At 46.4% G+C, this 26,126-nt stretch overlaps 1 protein-coding gene across 3 annotated transcripts in view; it reads right to left on the bottom strand.

The window, feature by feature from the left end:
* Positions 1 to 357: 357 nt before the first annotated feature.
* The window catches only part of PLXNA4 (plexin A4), a 467,834-nt gene continuing 442,065 nt past the window's right edge, over positions 358 to 26,126 (bottom strand). For 2 of the 3 annotated variants that reach the window (XM_062634250.1, XM_062634251.1), the window contains exons 27-32: positions 25,943 to 26,042; positions 23,281 to 23,471; positions 19,713 to 19,882; positions 16,636 to 16,848; positions 5,889 to 6,039; positions 358 to 4,930 (exon numbers count right to left, since the gene is read on the bottom strand). In XM_062634250.1, the coding sequence (XP_062490234.1) occupies positions 4,835 to 4,930; positions 5,889 to 6,039; positions 16,636 to 16,848; positions 19,713 to 19,882; positions 23,281 to 23,471; positions 25,943 to 26,042 (921 nt within the window). In that variant the 3' untranslated portion in view covers positions 358 to 4,834. Of the gene's footprint in view, positions 4,931 to 5,888; positions 6,040 to 14,664; positions 15,008 to 16,635; positions 16,849 to 19,712; positions 19,883 to 23,280; positions 23,472 to 25,942; positions 26,043 to 26,126 lie in introns of those variants that run through there. The other variant, XM_062634252.1, reaches the window with a different exon arrangement.

Consider the following 26,126-nt stretch of genomic DNA (forward strand, 5'->3'; position numbering starts at 1 on the left):
AGCGAGCAGCAACCTCTCCTACTGAGAAATGCTGCCTTCAGAGTCAAGGAGACACATGAGAGCACACCAGCAAGAGAAGGGAACGCTGAAAGAGCCTAAATGTCCTGGTTTCCCCTTGTTTCCCACACCCAGGTTTGCTTTACTGAGCTTCCCTGCACCCTGCTCTCTGCTGCCAGCATCTTTGAGGTGATCTGTTTCCAAGCAGAAAGAATTTCTTGAGGTAAAACTCCATTTTTAGAACAGAAGATTAACACAAACCAAAAGAGCGCCAATGGACAATGACAACAACAGAAATCACACACGTGACAGGTTGGTTAGACTTAAGCAGCTTTATATCCTTGCTGGGGGGGGGCGGAGTTGGTGGTTTTATTTGTTCCAAGTGTAAATATCTATTCTTTTCCTGACCTCTTTCTACAGATTAATTCTTTGCTGTGAGCCTGTGTCCCCTTGGGTCCTTCTCTAACAGCATAGTGAACTGAGCCATCCCAAAGAAAAGGTGGTTGACAAGCTCTAGTTCCAAAGCATTCTACACAAAGTAGTTATGCTCTGTAAGACAACTCAACTTTTGGGGAGAAAGGGGCATTGCACGGTGGAAGAAGTGAGGGAAAACTGCAGCACTCCATGGACCAAATGATACTTTGGAACGGGAACAGCATTGGATGCAAAGAGGGAAAACTCAGGTTGTGAATGGCCAGGAGGCTGAAGTTCACACCATGATGTTGAGGTTCACTTGCTTCACCAGTTGCCAGCTCCACAGCATACCATGTTTGGATAGCCATAGGTATCTGAGACTTCCACTTGCCCTCTTTTAATACTCATCAGATGCATGGAGCAAATTGTCTTGGCATTGTCTAGTGGAAGGTGTTCCTGCCCATGGCAGGGGATTGTAACTACATGATCTTAAGGTCCTTTCCAACCCTAACTATTCTATGATTTTATGATCACTATATGCCAATGACTCTATCAACTGTCATGGTGAGGAATCTGCCACCATAGAAACAGAGTACTGTGATTGTGTAAATGATCATAGCTCCCTGGTCTGGAGAAACAGAAAATAGATTTCACCCTCTTGTTTAAGCCAAGCTTAAACAGGGGAGATTTAGGTTGGATATAAAGAAGAAGCTCTTCACTGTGAGAGTGGTGAGGTGCTGGCACAGGGTGCCCAGAGAAGCTGTGGCTGCCCCATCCCTGGCAGTGTTCAAGGCCAGGTTGGACACAGGGGCTTGGAGCAAGCTGCTCTAGTGGAAGGTGTCTCTGTCCATGGAAGGGGTTGGAACTGAATGAGCCTTTACGTCCCTTTCAACCCCAAACCATTCTATAATTCATTGTCTTGATTGCAGTGTTTGAGAAATACCCATAAAGATCAGCCTATCGTCTGGCATATTTTGGATATTAGGAGCCTGTCTATTGACTTCCAAGGATTTTGGCTCCAGTTCTCTCCATGAATCTTGAAAACCAGCATGGAATGCCACCTGTTGGGCATTTTTTTTGTCAAGTGTGGAAAGGGAGGTGGGAAGAAACAAATCAAAGGAAGAGGAAAAGAACGCATCCATGTCGTAGTAGGGCTCATTCTTCTGTTTGTGTCTTTGCTTTTTATTGTATTCTACATGCACTTAAAAAATAGTTAGCTGAACAGTTGAGGCTGGGAAGAAAGATGCCAAGACCTCTCATAGACTGGGGGATGCTGGGACAATGGTTGTAAATGGGGAGGGCACTGAAGGGTACAGCGGAGGAAGCCCACGCATTTACATCACAATTCTGGCACATTTTCCACACAAAACCCAAAACCAGCTCAAACACCAAATAAAGAAAAACAAAACTAAGGAGGAGATGAAAGAGAAGTAAAATAGAGATTTTCTTTCAAATCCTGGGGATGGGGGAAAGAAGAGGGTGGAGAGAAAACAGAAATGCCTAACGGGGAAATTGGGAAGGGTTAAGACACCAATCTCACAGAGCTTCCCATTTCCCCATAGTGTTTCAATCTCAGTGTCTCTGAGGTGTTCAAGTTTTTTTCTTGAAAAAACACAGAAAAATATATATTACAGATGGAAAACTCCGTACCAGCAAGAAGAAATAAAATAATCACAATGAAAAACAACCATCACAAACCGAAAAACGCAGACCTGAAAACATCGAAACGAAACAGGGTGAGTCTTGAATTTCCCCTGTGATGTTCCTCTGACTCCAGTAACAGGATTACACCAGTTCACTTTGATACTTCCAGCTTCTTCATCCTTTCATGTGCGCATGTCCAGGCAGTACAGCCCATCACTCATAACCCCTTCCCTCCAAGCCAGCTATTCGTCCTTAGACTCCTACCATCCAGGTGTGAGTACAAGGCATGACAATAGGGTCCATATTTCTCTTTTGTGGCACTTTGTTTGTCAAAACCTTTGGTTTCTTCCTTTTTTTTTTTTTATTTTTATTTTTCCTTTTTTTATGTACTTATAAAAATATTGTGTTTGTGTTGTTGTTGTCATTTTCTTACTGCTGGCTCTGGTGGGACTTTTCACCCCACTTTCACAGCCATCATCAGTGGATCTGGAACATGCGCCGACGTTACTTGAACGCATCAACAAAACCAATGGCAGAACCAACCAAACTCCCCAAAATCATCCCCAATGCGCAGGCCTCTTATAAATGCTGAGATGTTCATAAGGTGCATGATGAGTCCATCAGCTCAGCACTCAAACAGAAAGCAAGCAAAACTAAAGAGGAAAGAACGCACACGTGCACACAGATACACACACACACACGCTCACGCACACATAAAATAACTAGAATCAAGAGAGAAATGTCTGGGGTTTTAAAACCAAGACGTGTCCCTACGTTTGCTGTTTCAGTATGAACCTTGTGATATTCTCTCCACAGACACATCCAGTTTGGGACTGCTGTTATTTAACTGGTTTTAGAAAGACTTGCCTACACGTGTATCTGCTTGGCTGAACGAAACCCGCTTGCTGACTGACTCCTGTTTGCACCACATCCCCTATTAAATGCACCCATCTGTCACTCTCAAAGAGGTTCTGGTTTGCTAGTAAGATGCATGAATAAAAACCAATGCACTCGTTCTGTAATCAATTTACACACCCTGTTTTTACCCCTTCCTCCCTCCAGGTGCAAAGTAGATCCAGGCTGTAGCTCTGTGGATGGTGTGGGATGGATGTGAGCTTATTCTCCGTGGCGTCAAGCCACTCCTCCATCTGCTAGTGAGCTCTGTTCATTTCTGATTAGGCAAATGCAGACCCAGCTCTTCCCTCCGTGGTGTACAAGATGCAAGGTTCTCCAGACCTTGAGGGTCTCCTTGTAAGCTGAACCATGGTGTTATCTAGGCTAGCAGCTGTATGAACAAAGCAGTCAAACACAGAAGAGACACAGGAGCTCACACCTCTTTGGCTGGCCATGAAACAGGTAGAGATGTTGTTCTGGAGGAGCGGAGTAGAGGATAGGACAGTGATCTCTGAAGGGATAGGAAGTGCAAAGAGAGAGCAAATCCTTCCCAGGCAGCAACTGTGCCTTCAGCAAGGCCTGTTGGTTCCAGAAATGGAGAACAGGAGAGGCCAGGAGTTGGCACCAAAAGGCAGATGGGCTTACAGCAGCTCAGAGATCTCCAGAAGACATGCAGTTTGGCTAGGGGTATCTAGGTAGAAGACTTCTCTGCAATGTTTCATTTGGATTTCATCCAAGATTTCCTTCTAAAATGCATGATGACATTTCCTCTTAGGAGTGGCTTCGAAGGAAGGTTTTTACCATCAGTTGTATGTACCACCTCGCTTCATGACAAGCCCTTCAGTATCCTTCTGATATTCCACAATGAGAAAACAATAGCTTTGTTCCAGTTGAGGAAACAGAATGGAAAGAACTAACAGCTTTAAAACAAAATCCCTCTGGTTGGTTTTTGAGGCCAAGCTCCTTGCCTGGAACAAAATGAGACTTCTGGCTTTTGCTTTCCAAGCTGAGGTGGGGACTAAGGAGATGCTGTGCTGTCCATTGCCAGAAGGAACAGAACCACCACTGAGCAGAGAGAGCATTTTTGCCGCAGTGCTACGACCAACAGGACACAATGGGAAAGACAGAGGGGAACACAGGTCTCTTGGAAAAATAAGAAGAACCATATGAAACACACGGGCAGGGGACCATCGGTCTCCTCCTCTACTCTTGACCCTGCCCCAGAAGAGCAGCTTCACTGCTGTTTGCCCAGGCAGATAAGAGCCACAATGGTCCCACTCTGGCAGGAGCTGTGGCATATTTTGGGGAGCCTTTGGATTCCTCTCCCAGTGGGTCACTATCAAGAGATAGAGTTGCAATGGCTCTGCAGGAGAGGATCTTGACTTGCTCCTGCCCTCCAGGATCCCTGCAGGCAGGCTTGCCTTCCCCCTGGGGAGGCCTTTAGTAATACTGAGTTCATTTCCATGTCCACTCCAGAGGCTACAGCCCCTGGAAGGCAGTTTAAAGCAGCATGAAAGAAGTTACCTCCCAGTTTTGCATCTCCAGAATGATGTGATGGTGAGGGAGGGTTTGAGTAGGGGGGGTTGTGTGCAATAGTCCTTCTCTAGGGCAAAGGCAGAGGGGAAGCTGTGAAAAGAAGAGCTTCACCCAAACATCTTGATGTCCCCAGAGCCAGGATTTCTCTGCAGTCTTTTCTCTTAACCCCTGGGGCTCTGTTGCTTTGTCCATAGATATTGAAAGAGAAAGAAATGAGAGAAAGAGAGAGGAGCACTGTTCAGGTGACTCTGCTTACAGCCGATCAAAACTTGCACTTGGTAAAGATGATGATCTTGAGTGAGGCACGACTTGGTTTATCCCTCCCAGGGTGTCCCTGGCAGGACAGTTCTCAGCTGTCTATGCTCATGAGGGTTATGACTTGTTCAAGTTTGTAGGCAAGTTTCTGTTTCCCAGCCTGGTCGTCTTGATCAAGGGCTCCAAGAATCTGGAAAAGAAGAGAAAGAAGTGATAAGGATTGTATCTTTTTTCTTTACAAAGAAGGACTGAGTGCAGCCTCTTACAGCAGCAAGCGAGGGTTAGCTTTCCCTAAGGTAGTTCTCAGGCTTAGCTTATATCATGCAAAGCATGACTGAAGCAGGTCAGTGAGCCAGTGGGGAATTAGGCAGGCAGTTTGGAGATGATGCAGACCTCTAGATTGCAACCAAATAAACGGATTGTTGTCATGGAGATTAATTACTTGCTAGCTTTATTCATCACCTTGCCATATCACTTAGAATCTCAGACTGGTTTGGGTTGGAAGGGACCTTAAAGATCATCCAGCTCCAATACCCTGCCACGGGCAGGGACACCTTCCACTAGAGCAGCTTGCTCCAAGCCCCTGTGTCCAACCTGGCCTTGAACACTGCCAGGGATGGGGCAGCCACAGCTTCTCTGGGCACCCTGTGCCAGCCCCTCAGCACCCTCACAAGGAAGAGTTTCTCCCTGACATCTAATCTAAATCTCCCCAAAACCTGTACTTGAGATGCCACAAGTGGTCTAACTGCATCTTCAACACACAGAATCAGGTAAGTCACATTTAAGTTGTGTGTCATGCTTGCTGGACCATTCTTGAGTTCTTTAGGGTATCTGAAATAGTACTAGGCACATATGCTCGCTTCTGGTTCCACGTGATGAAGAGCTCATGAAGGGCTCCTCTGTAGCAAGCAAACATCTGACCATCAACTACTGCAAGCTAATAACAGGATACAAAAATGAGAGGGATCCAGGTGGAAGACTACTGGGGAGACAAATAATCCCCAACCATCTTTTTCCAGACTCCAGGCCTTTCTTTTCATTCCATAAATCCATCATCCCCACAGCAAGGATGAAGATAGGTACCTGTGACACATGCTAGGCTCTGAGAGTGGGTGTGATGTCCCATGGTCCTGCAGAACTGCTCTTACCTCCTCGCTGTACTTGCCAACGTAGGAGTATATCTCTGAGAGTGCACTCATGGTGTTGAACTCGTTCATATGCATGCGAGACTGCTCAGCCAGGTATGCATTCATGTCCTGGTCACTGATTGCTGGCATTTTGGCAATGTCTGAATAGTACCTGAGAGAGAGAAATATGGGCGCATTTGAGAGGATGGAGTAGGGAATCAAGACATTAAAGCCACCAACAACAAAGAAAATCATAGAATCGTCATATAATAGAAATAGAATGGTTTGAGTTGGAAAGGTCCAGTTCCAGCACCCTGCCATGGGCAGGGGCACCCAAAGGGGCACCACTTAGGACTCACAGGGTTTCTTGGTGCATCAGTGATGTATGGGGTCATGATCTTCTTTTACAGCAAGGGAGATGACTGTTGTACTCACTCAACCCTGTGTTGTATTCACTCAAACCTATTCTGGGACTGCAGTCCCAAAGAGCATCCTGTAAACCTTATACATGCCATTCAAAGCAGTAGGCAGTAACTGCTCATGCTGTGTTCCTTTGTCAGGCCTTCAAGGACTTTTGAGCCCTTCCTCTGGTCCCACAGAGAAGTTCCACTGATCTTGCTGCCCATTGGGAGCTCAGAATTTCACACCAGTAGACAAATAAACCTCTTGCATGCTTGCTTGCACTATTCACACTAGTTCACCTCCATCCACTGCTAACATCATCCACCTCCCGTACTGAATCCAGCCTATCCCAGCAACTTGTCTGCTGCTCAGCATCAACCTTTTGCCCCAGATTTTAAGCTGTCAGTTTGAGGCAACAGGATTCAACATCCCCATCCCTACTCTGACTGGGGAAAAACTCCTTTCCTTAGGAGTCAATGCCATTCCCCTTAGCTCAAGAAGACCCCTTAAGATAAGAGGATCCCTTAAGATCATGAGGATCAAGAGGATAAAGAGATCCTACAAAACCATTGTGCATCAGGTTTCATCAGCAGAGTAATATCTCTTTAAGGAAGTTGCTATTTTCCATGATGTCCTTTGTGTCCCCCCCCCGGGTAAGACAGGTCTTGGAGGACAAGGTTTGCAGAAGGTAATCAGTCACTGTCACTCGCAGCTGTACTCTGCTGTCAACTGGTTAATTAGACACCATCATTTACATTTTTAATTTCTGCAACTTGACATTTTGTGCACAAAGAAAAAAAAAAAAGAAAGAAAGAAAAAAAAAAAAAAGAAGAACATCCCCCCCCCCCCCCTCATAGCTGCAGCAATCCTGTTTTATAATTAGGAGGCAGAGGGGACAGGGAGCCAAAATTGCTGACAGGTGCCCTGTAAACAGCACTGAGACACCCGCTGAGATGGAGGCTGGTTTTCGCTGCAAATAGGACACTGAAGTGCTCGATGATAAAGATCCTTCAGACAGACAAGTGGGAAAACACTCACTGTCACACAGTGGGACAAGCAGCTGCTGAGTCTCTGATGTAAAGAACGCAGCGCAAGTGCGCAGGGAGGAAATCCCTCCACACCAGAAGGCTCTGGTTTTGGTCATTCACTCCCATACTGATTTATTGCGATGGGTTGTGTCAGTTGTTATCCTGGTTTTGCAGCGGAGTGTGGTGTAACCCTTGAGAGATAAAGGCATAGAAGACAGAGGTGCTTATCCCTTAATTTTTTCCTGCCTGCCTGCTTCCAAAGCTAGGCTCTGGCTCATCATAAAAACTCATGCAAACCTTATTAAGTCTGCTGTAACTTCCAGTATGCACAACATGCCTGTCCCTGGAGGCCTAGCATCTTATCTTCTGGGCTTAGGACCATCAAAAAGTCCTAATTGAACTCAGTCCTGTGGCCTAAATATTGCCCATTCCATCATCACTCATCACTGAGTGGTCTGGGCTTGATTTTGCTTTACGCTCTGCCTAACCCTCAATCCCCAGGTGGATCTGAACAGTTGTCTATGAGCAAAGCAGGCATCCAGAAATCCTGTGAGGACTTCTCCTGCAAAACTACACCCAAGAGAAGGTGGTGATAAGGATGAATAAGTATTTCTAGCCCTTTGCTGCTCTCAGGAACACTCAAATAGGTCACAGCATCAGCAGCTGGACAAAGTCATACGCATGTCAGGAACCAGTGGCATCCATGACAGTGCTATTGCTGATTCCTCAGATGTAAAGCACATTGCTGGGAAACAAGGAGTTTTATGGCCAAAAAGCAAAGTGTGCCTTGGCACCCAAAGGAAACTACATCCGTGTGCAACCAGCACAGTTCATAGACCTGTGGGGAGAAACAGCCTGCAATGCAGTGAAATGCACTGATTTATGGTACTTGAGAAGAGCCCATGGAGAAGAGCCCAGATTCTCATGAATATTGCATAGGTACCCTCCTGCTGGGTGAAATGAAAAGTGAAGGGGATTACATCATAGCAAAAAAGAATGAGGCCAGTGGAGGAAAGCAGAGTTCCTGCGTTGTATTTGCTGGTCTGGCTCTGACAACCTGTTGAAATTCGCCTTTTCCTCTCTGGTACAACCAGTCATTAAATGGTGGCAGGAGAATGGTTATAGGGCTAGGGTGCTTTCAAGTACTGAAACACAAGACATATCATCTGCTTCTCCAAGTGTGTCCTGTCTCCTTTTCACCTTATAGCAATGCTCTCCTAAGTCACTCACAAGGGCCTGAATGCTCCTCAGTCCCTTTCCAGCCCCACAGAGATATTTTCCCAGCAGAAAAACACTCCCATGACTCATCTGAACAACAAAAAGCACTACATAATGCTCCTTAGAGCGAAGGAAGGATGCAGGAATCTGAGTTTCAGGGTTTGGAGGTCTATCCACTCATGACAGACTCTCAAGCTGTGCTTTCGCTATTCTGGGTTCATGGGCCATTACCCACCACTGTACCAAAGCATCTTGGTCTCACTTGGACTCAATTCCCTGGGCATCACACACCTAAGCAGTCATTTCCTATTAGGACAGCAAACCAAGGCATTGTGGAAGTGTGTTCCAGGGATAAAATATAAGAAGGGGGAAAAATCACATAAAACAATCAAACCTAGCTGCTGGTATAAGGAGAAGACATATAATATTCTTCCATCAGAACCCCGCTATGGCCAAATGACTTATTTATACTGAAGTATTTCTAATGAAGCCATCACTGTGCTATCTAAAGAAATGATGAATGTGTATATTAAATCATCTTAGGAGGGAGATGACAACATCCCTGCTGTGTCTCTATTTGCCTTCTATATGAGCACCGATCCTCAGAGGTACTTAGGGCCTCTCTTCCATTTGCATACCCCAAATGCTTTCAAACCCACTGTGAAGCTGTCACCAAAGCCCAGAGGGCTTTACATTTTCACTGCCAGCATTTGCAAGGCTGCCTGTGTGCTACTTCCCTTCTCAATTACACCATAGATAAGCTGCAAGGCAATTCAGGGGGAGATGCTCTTTCACCACACTGATCCTGTGAGAAGAGGGCCACCAGATCTCACTTGAGACATGGACAGAACTTGGATTCTCACTTCCACAGTTACAGAGGCTGAATGAGCCAGAAGGAGGCTGGGAACACAAGACTAAGCCAGGTTCCCTCTGAATGAGACAGGTAGCAGGGTACATGCAGCAAATCCATTTTATCTTGCCTCCAAAGGTTCCAAACTGGGAGTCCAAAGTGGAAGATGATGGCTATTTGGTCAGATGTGCACCATTTGCTGGTCTGGTGCTGTAGGTTTGTTACTTCTTCTGTACTGCAGCTTTGATTATTTCCAGTGGGTCCTTTCCCAGCTGTCTCCAGAAGATTCTTGGATGCATACCAAAAGATCCTGCCTTATGTGCTCGAGTTTCCCCTTGAGTTTCCAGGAGGAGCCTGAGTTCTTACCTTAAGGCTGTTCATTCTCTCATGTGTCAAGAAATACATTCATTAGACTTCAGAGGCAATAAAAACCCTGGGAAACCTGAGTAAATCCATCACTCAGCAACTCAGATGGAGGATGTGAGGATTATTCCTTAGGATGTGACTTCACAGGTATCATTAGCACAGCAACTCACCCCAGCCTGGCTTGAATGGGAGAGCACATGAGAGCTCATCCCCTGACACTGTTGTATGGTAAAGGAGTTTAGATGGGACAGTGTCTAGTAGTGCTTCCTCTTTCTCTCAAAAGATAACTGTTCATAATCCTTTCACATCCTCCTCTTCCCTTGGGCTGCCTTTGCTTAGTGTTGTTTTGTTTCCTAAGGTAAGCAATAGAACAGTGACCTGGGAATACACTTACCCTGGCTAAACAAGCCAGGGGTAAATGCTTCTGCCTCCTGTACCAAACAGGAAAACATAGAATCATAGAATAATAGAATGGTTTGGGTTGGAAAGGACCTTAAGATCATCCACTTCCAAAGCCCTGCCATGGGCAGGGATGCCTCACAGTAGACCATGTCACCCAAGACTCTTTCCAACCTGGCCTTGAACACTGCCAGCGCTGGAGCATTTACCAATTCTCTGGACAACCTGTGCCAGCACCTCACCACCCTCACAGGGAAGAATTTCTTCCTTATACCTAACCTGAACTTCCCCTGTTTCAGTTTTAGCCCATCACCCCTTGTCCTGTCACTACAGTCCCTAATGAGGAGTCCCTCCCCAGCATCCCTATAGGCCCCCTTCAGATACTGGAAGGCTGCTAGGAGGTCTCCACGCAGCCTTCTCTTCTCCAGGCTGAACAGCCCCAACTTCCTCAGCCTGTCTTCATACAGGAGGTGCTCCAGTCCCCTGATCATCCTCGTGGCCTCCTCTGGACTTGCTCCATGTCCTTCTTATGTTGAGGACACCAGAACTGCACACAATGCTCCAGGTGAGGTCTCACAGGAGAAGAGCAAAGGGGCAGGATCACCTCCTTCGACCTGCTGGTCACGCTCCTTTGGATGCAGCCCAGGATACGGTTGCTTTCTGGGCTCAAGCACACACTGAAGCCGGCTCATGTTCAGTTTCTCATCGACCAACACCCCCAAGTCCTTCTCTGAAGGGATGCTCTGAACGCTCTTTAGTGGAGCTGTCTCACAAGAATGACTGTGCCTGCTGCCACTCAGCAACTCATTAACTCATCAGAAGAGAAAAGCCACGCTGCCAGTGCTTCCTCTGCAGTCTGAAATACTCCAGCACTGCTGTGGTTTAGGCAGCTTAGCACGGAGCTAATTGCCTTCCAAAAGATCTTTTTGTCATGGCTGTTGTGCCGTCGCTGGGTTGGGACTGCACTCATTAATAATCATTTTAGCATATGAAAAGCTTGTAACGAATCCATGTGCTGCAGACGGCAGACGCAATTACAGCAATAACATAATTAGGGTTACGCAATAGCCGGCTGTATCCGGACCAGTGAAGGAGGAAGAGATGCATAAAAGGGATGTGGGGGACTACTATAGCAGAGAAGGGCTGAAGGAAAGCTTGGGAGCAGCCCTGTGGCAAGCTCTTTATGGGATGAAGTCTGGCAATGCAAGGACAGGCGGTCAGCTCTTCTATTGGCACGGCATGGCAGTGTTGTACTCCTGGCAGGCATCTGAGCTGCAGTTTGTGGTTTTGCTGAAGGTACTGGGGCACTGGCACAGGGTGCCCAGAGAAGCTGTGGCTGCCTCATCCCTGGCAGTGTTCAAGGCCAGGTTGGACACAGGGGTTTGGAGCAAGCTGCTCTAGTGGAAGTGGTCCTGCCTGTGGCAGGGGTGGAACTGAGTGGGCTTTAGGGTCTCGTCCAACCCAAACCAGTGTGGGATTCTGTGATTCAGCTACAGGCAGCTGGAAGACTCTGTTAGCCCAGACAATAGAGATTCAAGGCCAGGCTGTTGGACACTGAATGTTGGCAGTAATAGCATGACAGCTAAGCAAAGGCTACAAGCCCCAAAGTTAGGCGAAGACCTGCTCTTCCAGAGATTTGCCTTGCAGTGATTGAGGGAATGATTCTGTGTATGCATCCCCTACTAAGGATAATGATTTTATTTTGCATGTGCATGGCTTTTCCTGCTGCTGTTCCTGTTCGTCTCAGAATAAAAGGTAAAGGATGGGTGGACAGTGCTGAGTAAATGGCTGAAGAGTGAATTGGTGCACAGGTAGTTTCTCTGGGAGAAGAAACCATCCAGCATCATCTCAGTGCAGAAGATACGTGGGCCTGAAGCTGTACCCTCTGGGTATAGACACATTTTCATCCCTGCTGAAAACTTCACTAGTAAGAACAGCATGTTACTGAGATGAGAAAACACTGGGAGCTTTTTGGAGACTCAAAGTGAAGAATGACAAATAGTCTTCAGATAACACCAAAAGCTGCAGCAGAGAGGGAACGAGCTGTACCCACTGCCCCCGGGCATGCAATGAGGTGGCAAGGGCTTTAATTACAGCCAGGGAGACTTTGTCTGGCCATCAGGGAAAACACTCTGATGGGAAGGACAAGGAAGTGCAGGAAGGGACTGCCTGAGGAGAGCAGAGGCTCTGTTGCTGGAGGCCTTTAAGAAAGGGGTAGACAAGTATCTGGCAGGAAGACTGTAGACAGAGCTGATCCCGTCCTGGGGCAGGAGCTGCTTGGGTTGACCTCCTGAGGCCCTTTCCAGCACTGCTTTTTATTATCTCTACTGACAACACCCCCCTAGCTTGACCCTTGGTTTGCTGAACCTTGAGCTTCTTTCTCACAAGGAAGGGAGACACAGAAAACCGCATGTTTTAAAGCAGAGCCAGGATCTGCACCTGCCATTTCATGCTCTCTTTTAAAGCCCTCGGAATCATTCCAGCGTTTCTGTTTAAAACCTCAATGTGTACTGTTAGGGTACATGCAGCTTGTAATCTTTATTGTACTAAACTAGTCCAATGTGTCCCTCTTTCCAAAGCTCAGCTGCAAAGCGTCCAACAGATACCACAGGCACTGCACTGGAAGAGACCATCTATTGACTACACAGTCCAAAAACCACAGGCTGACAAGCTATGTAGGTTAGATCCCGAATGGGTACAGACCATGTATTTTGTGTACTCCGAACACACTCTCATAACATTTTCTAACAGATTAAGACCTTGGCATCTACAGTTTAATGCCTTTCAGAGATTCCCCATGAAAGGAAATAGATCACGGACCCAGGGCCTGGGTACCAACAGCTAGGTCAGGTAGCGTTTCTACCCAGGTTAATGTAATAAACTGCAGATGTTCTAATTTTGAATCCCACAGATCACATCACTTTAAACCTCTTTTAGTCCCAAACATGGCAAACCTATTTTGAAAGGTCTTCATTGGAAGGTTCTCAGGGTGTTAACGAATACTTGCAATGTCTCCATTGACTTTCAGGTTTTCTTTGAGGGGCTATTTTTAATGCATAATAAGCATCCAAAAGGAGACCAAGTCTCTGCAGGGTTGAGAAAAAAGCACCCGTTCCTCTCCTTGAAGCACTGCAGGTATTTTGGGCACCAATGTGCAAAGGAAAAACTCTTTGGCTTCTGCTTTTTGTGCTCTGCCCCTTTTCAGTCTCCCACATCCCCGACTCCATGCCAGGCTTTGGTAGGGAAACAGCGTATTGATTGTGATGCAGGCAATTAAATGGTGTTAATGAAGTTCAAACAAGTGTTATCATAAGCTTGGCAGCATGGAGAGAAATGAAAGGTCAGCCACAGCCCTTTGTCATCTTTTCAGTGTGGCGTTGAATGCTAATGAGACAGTCCAATTAGAACAGGCTCCCCTTTGTATTGCTTGGGGATTGCATCAAATGCTCCCAAGTTCTCCAGATTTCTAGGCTCAAAGGGGACATTTGAAGTAAACTTGAAAAGATGCAGATCTGAGGCTGCTCTAATGTAAATTTAGCAAAGCCTATGGAGTTTTACTAACCGAAGTCAGATGAGAATCTGGTCTACCGTTCCCATTCTTTTCCTCTTTTTTTTTTTCAATAGCCTCATATAATGATAATTGAAAAGCCTCCACTTTGTTTTAGAACTATAGCCTGACTCTTCATGGCTTCAACAAAAGCCAAATATCCTGTCCCCATTTCCTGGGTTAATTCTCCTGCCTCAGTCAGGCCTCATCTTCTGCCCCAGGAAATCCAAGTTGTGGCTGCACTTCCATACTTTTAACCGGTGTGTTCCCCAGTGAAAGAGCCCTGGGGGTGTAATTTGAATGCTGAACCCGGTTTTGCACAGAAGGCAGGATTTCTCAGAGGTCTTGTTTCAGCAGGCAGCCCACCGCTCCTTCCAATAGCGTTAAAAAGCACTGTTAAAATCAAACTCCCAGTTGACTACTAAGTAGATGCAGACCATCGGTCAGGCCAGAATATGCAGCTATTCCCTTTCCAATGTACATTCACAATCTAAGGAGCAGGAAAACCAACCTTTGACTGGAGGAATGTACCTTCACCCATGCCTGCTTCTTATGGCATTATGCTTGTGCTGAGTTTTGCAAGTCCCAAAGGCACACTCCACACTGAGAAACCAGCAGTGGCAAAGGGCTGGAGTAACCCAGCTGAGCTACCATTGCAACAGACCTGTTAGAAGTCAGAAACCTGTCTTTATTCCAGAGTGCCTTCAAGTTGGATTACAATCTACCACTGCCTAATTGCCCTCTTATAGTTTCACCTCCATCAAAGAAGTTCATTTGATTTCAGGTTCTTCTGATTTACTCAACCACTTCTTAAACTCCCTGACTGAAGATCTTTTTATCTTATGATTTGCTCTTTGAAGAAGCCTAGTGGTCTTGAAGGATGCCATCTCCAGCTGATACTGACTACAGAAATAGCTCCAACCAGCACTGGAAGCCTTTGGATTTGGAATAACTCCCTCGAAGTAGAGATGCAGAATGGAGAAAAGGAATTCATTAACTCAGGCTTGAACTGAATTTATATTTTATTCATTCTTGATGTGTTTTTTCCTTTGATCTACCACAGCATCCAGGTGCCACTGCCTTGAGTCAGTGGAACTGACACACAAGAACATAGGCAGGGCAGAAACTCAAACCATATTCCAAACCTCACATCCTCCCCTTGGGCTTTGGTGCAAGCTGTCAGATATCAGTGCAGATAACAACCCAGCACGAGCTGGGGACAGAAATCCAGTGCTGTTTACTCACAGCAGGAGGTGTTATGTACCTCATTTGCAAATCCAGTTGTTTGGGAAAACTTCCAGGGAAATGCATCCTCTATTGCTGAAGATCACTGGACAAAGGGGATTTAGCTCCCAAAAGTCACAAAGTGAAATCGATACCGGAAAAATAAAATGGAAACTGAAGCCATTTGTTCATCCAGAAAGAAACCCTGTTTCCCACCTACGTACCTCGGTTTGTCACCCAGACGTACCATCTCCAAAGATAAAAATCAACAGGGTTCACATGTAAAACAAAGTATTTGTCCACAGAAACCAACCACCCACTGCACACAAGGCTGCTAAAGCATCACTAGAGTATGACTTTGTACTGCTGGTGCAAGCTTGATTTCTAAATGAATCTCAGACATCTCTTTTCCCCCACCCAGCTCAACCCAGCAATCAACCTCAAAACATACTAAGAAACTTGGACACAGTAGCAGAAGTAGGTCATAATTAAGCAAGGTATTAAGAGCCTTACAGGTTGCCTAGAAACAACGTTTTCAGAGGTGTTTAACCACCTCTAAAAATAATTGTCCAGCCAAATCAGAGAGCAATGGGAGCATCAGTGTAACAATGTCACCTCATGCTGAGTAGGGGACAGAGCTCTTTGATCAACCATGCTCTCCTTTCACAAGGTAAGAGAAAATCAGTCCCACCAAAGGAAATACAGTGGTTGACAGCAGTGTCCTGCAGTAGCAGAGGTCTCACATAACCCGCATGACATGGCATCAATAGACAGCGCCTGCTAAGTCACCCAGACAAACCATTGCTTTAAACTGATGGCATTGCACAGGAATGATCTGTTAGACAAACCCATCTTGCTATTTACAGCGTAGTAATCATTCTCCATCTGTGCAGTTCCCAAACCTGTCAATAACACCAAGTAAAGTGTGGCATATTGGAAAACAAAGCACAGATCAACTTCTGCAAGGCTTGCTCCAGCAGACAGGCTCCTGCTGAATGGAGTGCAAGATGTGCTATCCACTTGTCCTGCGGGAAATCATAGACAAACTGAAGCCCCTACGTGCTGCAGGAATAGTTGTTTTGGTTGTACTCCCCCTAGAGAAGCTTTGGCAGGCACTGACCTTCAGTGCAGTAGATTGAACAGAACATTGAGCTGTAGCTACAGGTCTTGCAGATGTGGATTAAATGCTTGGAAAGACCTCTGACCTTTCAGAAAATACCTGCAGAGCTTCATGCACCAGGTTGTCAATCTTACGGCATCTCTTCCAAAGCACAGAAGAGCTGTCAAGGAAATATACTGGGCTTGGAATAAGGAGAGATAATTCTATGACCCTTGGGATCTAGACAGCGTGAAGACTGTCACAACGATGCTAAGAACAACAATCTACTTCTGGTCTGTGTGGAAAGACTTAGAAGTAAATGCATTTCACAGGGCTCAAAGGCATCACCTCTCCTTCCTTCCTCCCTCTATCTCTTCTCAACAGTTTCTCCTCAAGAGAAACAATGACAGCAAACACCTTCAGTTCACACCTCTAATTAAATTTCCATCTCTGCTGCAAGGGTCATGGGAATAAAAGGCTAACAGCAAGCTTTCTACTTAGGCAATAACCAAAGAGAAAACGCCCAGAAGCAGCTACCAAAAGCAATACTTACGATGCCTCCTACCTCCATCCATGAAGCAGGGCCTCATTGCACCACTTGCTTATGGCATTCCTGTTCCTAGAGCTAAACTCACCTTTCCACCCAGTTCTTGTAGCTGGGGATGTCCTTGGCGTAGAGAAGCTTGTTGGAGGGTGAGTCTTTGCCCAGCCGGTGCTCTGAGGTTGAACAGGAGTCCATGAAAGTCTGAGCCACTACAGAGAGGCAGGCATCTGTGATGCTGTTCTTGTGGATGTCAAAGACGAACTGTGGGTTCTTGATCATGTTCACCCAGAACCGTAATGGCAGGCTGTGAGAGAGGTGGGAGAGGTGAGTCAGTCAGTGCATGGTATGTGTGGTTGCAATGGTGAATGGTAGGTGGGAATCAAATGTCATGGTGTGGAGATAAGGATTCTGGGATAAGCTCTGATATACAATATATTCCTCCCCTACGGAACTGTGAGGATGGCAATGGAGTCACCATGGGGTGGCTTTTGTCCCTGTTATCCTTAGAAATCAGACTTTGTCAGTCTTAATGCCAGCTTACTGCAGTTTCATATAAATTAATGGAATTGTTGTTGAGGTAATGAAAATTACTCCTAGATTGTCTACAATAGGTTGTAATGTAAAGATGCACTTGTTGGCTGCTTCATCAAACACTGGATCTGCAAAACTTACCGTGAACTTCTGTCTTTGGGAGACTTAGCTTTTAGCCCTCACAGCAACCCCATGGGAAAGCAGGTAATAGAGCTCCCAAGTTGAGACTAGGAGTGTTAATGGTATGCACTCTGTGCTGTGGACACTGTGTACTATCACACTCCACAGCTTAAGTCCAAGTCCAGATATGATCCCAGCATGAGGCAGTCATTAAGTGATAGGGAAAACCCTGTTGCCTCAAGTCAAGAAAGGAACTGGGAAATGAGTACTGCAACCTTTGAAATGAAAATGTATCTGCCCTAACCAAGGAAATGTTATTCCAATTGCAATCCAAAGCCTTATTTTCCCTCCTTTTTCTCAAAAAAGCAGTTCATTTGTATGGGATACCCTGAGGTATCTACCTCCAGCCTCTGCCTCCAGCCTTTTTGTCAGGGCACATGAATTCATATGATCATGGCCTACGAAATGAGATGTGTCACTGATCAGAGTGAAACTCTTCTCTGACTGACAGGTAGATTGTTAAGTCTACCTTCAGTTGCTGCACTTTCCCAAGAGGAAGTTATTTTTCAGCTTAACAAATCCACCTGATGCTCAGGCTAAGCTCCCCAGTTCCTCAGTTCCTTCCCTTTGCTCCTTGCCCCCCCGTGTTCTCAGCACCATAAAGAATTCATCTCCAAGTATGAAACATGTTGGGTAACAGCAGGCAGTTTAACATGTCTTGACAGAGGGATGACACCACATTTTCCTTCCTAAACCACTGTGTGTTCTCCTGAGCCAGCAAAATCACAGAAGGAATGTAAGGAAAGCCTCACACAGGTAATCCCATCAGCCAAACTCAGAGATGGGAGATGCTGGCAAAGAGCTGATGGAGTCAAGGTGGGGGGGGAACATTTCAGGCTGGGGATGGAGGTATCAGTTGGGGCTGTTCAGCCTGGAGAACAGAAGCTGCATGGAGACCTCAGAGCAGCTTCCAGTGTCTGAAGGGGGCCTAAAAGAATGCTGGAGAGGGACTCTAGTGATAGGAAAAGGGGTGAGGGGTTCAAACTGAAACAGGGGCAGTTCAGGTTAGGTATAAGGTAGAAGTTCTTCCCTGTGAGGATGGTGAAGCACTGGCACAGATTGCTCAAAGTGGTGAACCCTCCATCCCTGGCAGTGTTCAAGGCCAGGTTGGATGGAGTCTTGGGCAACATGGCTTAGTGTGTGGTGTCCCTGCCCATAGCAGGGCTTGGAACTGGATGATCTTAAGGTCCTTTCCAACCCAAACTATTCTGTGATTCTATGATCTGTTGGGGGATGAGTGGATGAATGAACCATGCAGAACCTCTGCAGGTGTTTGGATGGCAAACACAGCAGTGAGGTCAAGCAGAGAGTGCATGTATGTGTGTACGGACACGGAGGGGGCTGAGAGGGATGAAGTCCCTAGCTGGGAATAATGAAGCCCATGATGTGACTTTGAGTTAATTTAATCTGATTGAACAGATTTCTTCACACTGCCCCTTTTCCCTCATACACACACACACTGCCTTTCCCTCCCTCCCCTTAAATAAACCTCCTGCTCATTTAGTCTGAGTGGCTGCAATCAGGCTCAGATTAGTGCTGCAGATAATGTTAATAATATGCTAATGTTTCATTAGTTGAAAGCCTCTTTGGTGCATGGGGTTTCTTTTTTTATGTCACTGCGCTGGGATGATCTGCCATCAGCATGGCTGGTAAAAGTTAAAAATGCATGAGCTGGGAGCCCCACGGCTCTCCTCTGCTGTTCCTTTTATAGTCCCTGTATTTGCACAGGAGAAGGGGAGGGAGCCATTCCCCAGGGGACTCTTTCCAACACAGAGACTCAGCAGAGAGGAGCTGCAGAGATCTTTTCTCCCCATTGATCCTGGCTTTTCCAGGCTGTCCCATTGCATGTATGAAGAGAGGCTGCTGCCTGGCAGCTAGAGCAGGGGGCTGATGTCAGACTGGCACTTGCTCACATCCAGCTCCAGAGCCTTTAAGCGCTTAGTACCATTTGAGATGCTCTCCTGGCTTCCAGCTGCCAGCCCAGGAGGGTACAAGTCTCCTGTGGATGCTCCACATCCCCTGTGGATGTCTGGGATACCTTAATATAGATATTGCCCTTGTGTAGGCAAACACTGCAGCTCAAGCATCCTGCTGACTATAGTTCGAATTCAAACAGTCTAGATGAAGACAGTGGTGCAAAATCCTCTCCCATCCTTCCCTAGGTATTCCTATGGGTCTGTTAGATTTTCTCCATAAGGTCCCTCATAAATACTGTCATTCCCATGTAATCCAGGCCAAGCAGGGACCTGTTTAGAAAAGCATTTGATCCTTGAGAGCACCCTTTAGATTCTAGGGTCTTCTGACTTCCCCATCAGCTTGGGAAGACTAAGCCTGGTGCTCTGAACCCTATACCAGGCTCCTCAGCTCCCGCAGCAACCACATTGCAAACCACATGTCCCTCTACTCTCCTTCCAGTCCAGAATGAGGTGCTGGGCTATACTGGGATGTCTCACTCACCAATTGCTCTTCCAGGTGTGCCGCACGTGGGGGTCATGGATGTTGTGCTTGTCAGCCTGCTCATCCAGAAAGTCAAACATGTATTTGATAGCCAGGGGGAGCGCACTGCCACGGTGAGCAGTGCTGAAGATGGTCTCAAAGAGGTCGTCTACAAACTTCTGGAGGGTGCCCTGTTAGGAGAAGGAAGGGAAAAAGAACGTGAGATGCCAAGTGGGAAGAGGATGTTGAATTCTGGTACCCCACTGGAAACAGAGCATGTGTGTGGAACAGGCCCAGAAAGTGTGATTGAAAAGTGGGAGCTGTCTAATACCTGTCAAATGTGGCATGAGTTGGAAATTCCAATACAGATGTCCTTAAGCAGGCACGTGCATCTTCACAATGTCTACTTCTGCTTAGCAGCCAGATGTAGTAGTTCAAGTTGCTACCTGTACCCTGCTGAGCTGTGGTAGATACCTTGCCTTATCTCAGGTCTATGGTGATGGAGAGGCCTTGATTTGTTTCCTCTCCTCTGCATCCCATCCTCAATTGCTTTAGTGCATGCATGAGACAAAATCTGGCCACTTTATATACTGGCTTTCTTCCAAGGCTAATTCTGAAGCTGGGAATAAAAGTCAGATGTCTGTAGAGCAGAGCAGAAGGTGTCATTGAGAGAAATGGGACAAGAGTACCTGGCGAGAGATGGCTGGTTTATATGTGAGTAGTATAATAAATAACACAAACTTCACCTTAAGCCCAAGAAGCCTCCTCATTTTTTAATACCCATTGGCATTGGAGTGAGGCAAACTATAGAAGCAATGAGCAAATGCATCAGGTACTGCTCTGCAGACCTCAGTAAAGTCCACTGCAGAGACTGCAGAGGTATTATGCTCCTCTGCAAGAAGGATCCCTATGGTGGAGGACACCTGAACAAGCTGCTGAGGACTGCTGACTATTAGCAAGAAGCTGGAATACCAGAAGGTAACTGGGTTTGGAGAAGGGGGAAGTTGAGGGTCTGTGTTAACCACATGAGCTGCAGTCTTAGTCGGGGTGGGGGAACCAGGCTAGGCAGCCTTTCCCTGCTGAATGTGGAGCTCTAGCCCATTCTTGAACCTCTGCTCCACCACCAGTGCTTCATAAGCATTTACATATGAACAAACCATAAAATAACTGCAAAACACCCAGAAATCAATCAAATCTCCAGCAAACAATAGGCAAGATTTCCTGTTCTCAAAAATAAAACCTTCCCTTTTCTCTGCAGGCCCAGGAAAAAAGAATTCTCCTTACAAGAAACAAAGCACCAGGTTCCACCACAGCAGCTCAAGTTTACACAGCACTAACAAATACTCCATTAGAAAGCCAGTGTCTCTTGCTGATTCCCCACTTGATTTATTCTCTGGGAAACAACCAGAGGTACCTTTTGCTGGTGTGAACTCCTGCAGGGCAACTAAAGCCCTGCAGCACATGTCTGACTCAGAAAGGGCCTCCAAAGGGGAAACCTTGTTGGTCTGACATGGAAGAGCTGCCCTTAGGTTCAGTTTCTGGAGGGAATTAGCTCTTTACATGCTCACCCACACAAACACAAAGAAAGCCTCTGAGGCTTTTAGGCAAGAGACTCTGGGTCTCTGAGGTCAGGGATTTACCAGAATAAAAATCATTGTCAGTTTAACTAAGTATTCCCTGGGATTGCATTACCAGCAATCGCTCTCTTCCCTCTTTCCCTCCCTCAAATGGTCATGATGAGACACGAAAATTGCTCAGCCCAAGAGAGGATACAATAAACCCTCAGCCTTTCCACTGTCTCTGTTGTTGTGCCTGTTTCACAGCTGCTTTCCTGCCATCTCCACAAAAACATCTTAACCAAATTCCCCCCCCCAAGTGTTGAGTTTGTGATCTGGAAAGCAAAAATGATTCAGTGGTGGGGTAAGGGCTGTATCCCCAGACAGTGTAAATCAGCACGGTCCAGTGCCTGCTGGTTTCCACCAGCTGGGGCCTGAGCCCTGGGGAGCACCATTTGCTTTTATGTTGTGCAGCTTGATGCCAGGGAGATGGGCATGTACCAGGCACTTAATCTCCAAATCCTATTGCAATGAAGACAGACTGAGTGAGACTGCAGGGAGAGTCAGACATCAGAGGCGAAATGAGGAACAAATGTGCAGGTAAAACTGTACGATAGGGCTTAGGCATGTGATGGAGATGGGGAAACTCAGATAGAGATTGCATGGGCACATGAAATTGGGTTTGTGCCCTGACAAGAAATTATGACAGTCAAAACTTGAGAGGAGGGAGAAGATTGGGCTGTTTGATCACTGCTTGGTTTAACCCCGTTCAGAACAGGGTGAAATAACACTGTGATCAGGCACACCTGAGCCACAGCTGCCCTGCAGTTTCCACTTGTGGGATGCATTGAGGTAACTACTATGTTAGAGAGATTTGGGCACAGAGATGTTTTGTGCTGTAAGAGGACAGCAGAACTTCACAGGGAGTCTGTCTTCCTCCTGACCTGCCCTAGTCCCTGCTTTAGTGCAAAAGAAGGCTCTTGCCTCTTCATTAATGCAGGCTTCTATAAGGAGACCAATACTCACAAGGTGGAATCATACAATCCCAGACTGGTTTGGGTTGGAAGGGACCTTAAAGCTCACCCAGCTCCAACCCCTGCCACGGGCAGGGACACCTCCCACTAGAGCAGCTTGCTCCAAGCCCCTGTGTCCAACCTGGCCTTGAACACTGCCAGGGATGGGGCAGCCACAGCTTCTCTGGGCACCCTGTGCCAGCGCCTCAGCACCCTCACAGGGAAGAACTTCTTCTAATATCTAATCTAAAAGAGCAAATAAATATAAACTCGGCCAACCACTTTTGCCTACACTCCCATAGACCCTTTAGAGGTGAGTCAGGTGGAGGATAGTCTTGGGCAGAGATGGAAGAAGGTGAAAAGGCCTGAGATCTTCTGTTGATCGCAAAGCAAGCCAGTTGCAGCAACAACTGGCCATCCCCTTCCTAGGGAAGGGACAGCGTGGTGCTGAATGGCAGTGAGTTATTTTTGGGCAGGCAGTTGCACCCATGTAGGAGCCCGTTTTCCATCATTTTGGAGACTGTGGATTGAGCAGATGGGATCTTACCAACTTCCAATGTTGTCTTTATCCTCTCTGCAAAGACTGGCCATGGTCCAGCTCTGATGTGTGAGATGTGTCAGGAGATTCTGTTCAGGATGTCCCTGCTCTGCCTTTACCAGAGTTAAGCTGTATTTTCTCTTTGGAGACCCTGGGTTTTCCATGTTGCAGTGGGGATGAGCATTTGACTCTGCTTTCTCTCCTTGGAGCTGGCTATCTATTAGTTCCATCATGGTCAGTTTAATCCCCTGCCAATTCATCAGCACAAGGATCTTTACAGGCCGAAGGAAAGGTGAGGAATAAGGGTTTATGCCACAAAACTACTACATGAAGCACTCCTCTTGCTCTATTTTCCTTCTGCTCTTCTCTTTTTATTCCCCTTCAGCATCCTTTGAGCAGCCTCTCATTTCTCACAGGCAAGAATTTCCACTGCAGCCTTTAAAACAACATTTCCCACCCTCTTCCCTGTCCTCCCCATTTACCTTGGTGGCAAGTAGTCTCGTCAAGTAGATCTCGGAAACCATCTTGCTGCCCCGGTCACCCTCTTTTTGGTCACCGTGTTCATGGTTCTTCACCAAGTGCCACATCTTGACTCCACTCTCAAGGTCAGGGGTAATCATGGGTGTGCGGGAACGGAGGCTGTCTGGGCTGCCTGTGTACCGGATCATGTTTTCTGCAAGGAGAAATGCACATGTGTCAGCCCTAGTAGCACTAGAATTGGGATTAACAGGTTCCACCAAGGAAGTATGTTGATGACATGCCACATAGTAGAAGGTTTCCATCAGACAGGCAAGAAGAGGACTTCTTCTGTCTGGGTTTGGTAGGAGGTGCCTCTCCCATTCAGTATATGGAGTGGATGCTCATACACATGTTGCTGTGGGGCTGAGACAGTCACAGCTGGTGAGTGATTTGGAGACCTGAACTAACATCTCACCCTGGGGAGATGCTAGTTCAGGTCTCCAAAGTGGGAAAGCTGTATCTAGTACAGCAATGTCCCTGCTCTCACAAGCTCTGCATTTCCATTATAGCATTAAATACATTTTCACCAACCAATTCATAACATTAGGCAACAGGGGTGTGTCTCCTGGTGCAGCTATAATGTGAGATGGAGAAGTCCCCCAAGCAGCTGTATGGGCAATGCTTCATTATTATCAAAGCTTTATCTTATGACTGATTTGCTGAGCAAAGACAAGGGATGTCAGCCAAGCCAGATGTGATATAAGTGTCTACGCTATTACATTAAGCAAGGCTCAAACACTTACTTTCAATTGCCTGTGCTCTTATCACACTTCCTGGTGAAGCTTTGACCTCGGACAACCAGGACTATAAGTGTCAGACACTGCCCAGGACTTGGTCAGGGGATAGTACTGGGCACTCATAGTAACCAGTATGGCTAAATACCACTTGGTTTACCAAGTGCTTTACCAGTGGTATAAACACCACTTGTTCTACCAAGTGCTTAGTGGTATGGACAATAGCTATACCATGCTATGTTGATTGGCATTATGGCTAGAAAACAGGCCATGGACTTTATGCATAGTAATATTGATGTAGCTAACGTGACCTGTTGCATAGCTCCCCATACCCAGACTTAGTAGGAGCTACCTCCACTCCCTCCTTTGGCATTAAAGCAATCCATAACTTCTCCATAACCATAAATCCAAATCCACCCTCTTCACTCCCTGCTCCAAAATCTTGTGTTGACAGGAAGAAAACCAGAACCTCAGGTAGACTCATACAAATTTCCTCTCCAAGGACACCTTTAGCCTCCAAATTTTATCTCCCTTTGCCTATGGGTGATGGCACGGAGCATTTCCTTCTCCCTGATCTTCCAGCAATGCTGCAGGTAGAGTCTTTCCCAACCATAATTAACAGAAGAGTATTGCACCTTCCTGGAGCAAGATCTGAATCAGTCTCATTAATGCATTACCAATCTCTCCATACTAATTATCAGATGGAATATCCTTTTTCCTCTCTGGATCCTGTTTTCTTAATTGCAATTAACAATCACTTCTGACCCACTGCATCTTCTCCTCCCCCTGCACTCTTCCGCACTCTTCCCCACTCCCTCCTCCTGAAGAATCAAATGGCAGAAGAATTAAGGAAATCCAAGAGAAATTAACCCCCCTCAGGTCTTCCTTTTGAAAGGTCACCGTGTCTTTCAGTAATTGCAACAGCATGGCAAAAGGATGAATATTAATAAGGTCTGGTGGACTGCTTATGTCCTTGGAGGAAGAGGAAGGGGGCTCCTCTGGACATTGAGTAGCCATGCTTTTCCTCAGGCTAAAGGGAGTAAGGAGGATTGGAGGTGCTTTCATAAATTAAATGGTAATAATAAACTGATATGACAGCTCCACGCAGGTTGGAGGGTGGTTTTGCAGAACTGTGGTTGCATATTAAGAGACATTTTGCTTTGCCATCTGGTATCACCATGTGAGACACATCCTGGCTGGAATTCTAGCACAGGGGAGAAAGGTGTGCGATGGTGTGGGTGAGACTCAGGTCTCTGTCTCTACAGAAGAATTTCTACCTGTTCTCTATTTCACAGCTGCTTCATTCTCAGTTATCTCATGGGTAAAACGGGAACAACAACCCACTGCCTTGATATATTGTGATATAAGACATCAGTAAGACATTTTTATCATTATTCCAGGTGAGATTCCCTTGGGACACACCACACCCACACTGAGATACAACTGTAGAAAGGCTATGTCCTATGTAGATTGTTGTTGTTCATCTGTGTCACGTATTCATCTTCAAAACAGGCCATGCTCCAAGGGCTCTACCCGCTGGAACAACTGAGCCCATAGTGTGCTATGTTTCTCTCTTGCCCCTCCCTATGGAAAGTCTAAGAGTGAGATTCAGTGACCCAGAACGTAGACAGATAACTACCTAGGCTCCTTGTTTCTTTAATGAGGGAGGAGAAGCGTCCCCAAGAGCAATCCAAACACTTTGACTAACAGCTTGGATCAGATGCTGAAGTTTTAGAAGGCAAAGTCCTCTCCTGCTATTCTCAAGCAACTTTATCAACTAGTCATCTGCCTATCATTCTCTCTGCTGGTGCTCAGTGTCTTGTAACCACCATGATGTTTGGGATCTCTTGTCCAGTGCTCTTTCAAGCTGTATCAGCACACAAAGCCTTACCATACTTGCTGGCTGATGTCCGAGAGACTGTGGAGTTGTTGACTGCATTGTAGGCAGTGACTTGCTTGGAGACTAAAGCTACCACAGATCCATCTGGCACCTGTAGAGAAATAGGGACTTTGACAGCAAGCTTCTGAAAACTGGCTGAGGAGCATGCTGAGGACAGCAGGAATTCAAACAGCAG

The sequence above is a fragment of the Pezoporus occidentalis genome, unplaced genomic scaffold (genome assembly GCF_034315485.1).
Source record: "Pezoporus occidentalis ecotype Australia unplaced genomic scaffold, CSIRO_AGI_Poc_V1 ctg42, whole genome shotgun sequence".
Classification (NCBI taxonomy): domain Eukaryota; kingdom Metazoa; phylum Chordata; class Aves; order Psittaciformes; family Psittacidae; genus Pezoporus; species Pezoporus occidentalis.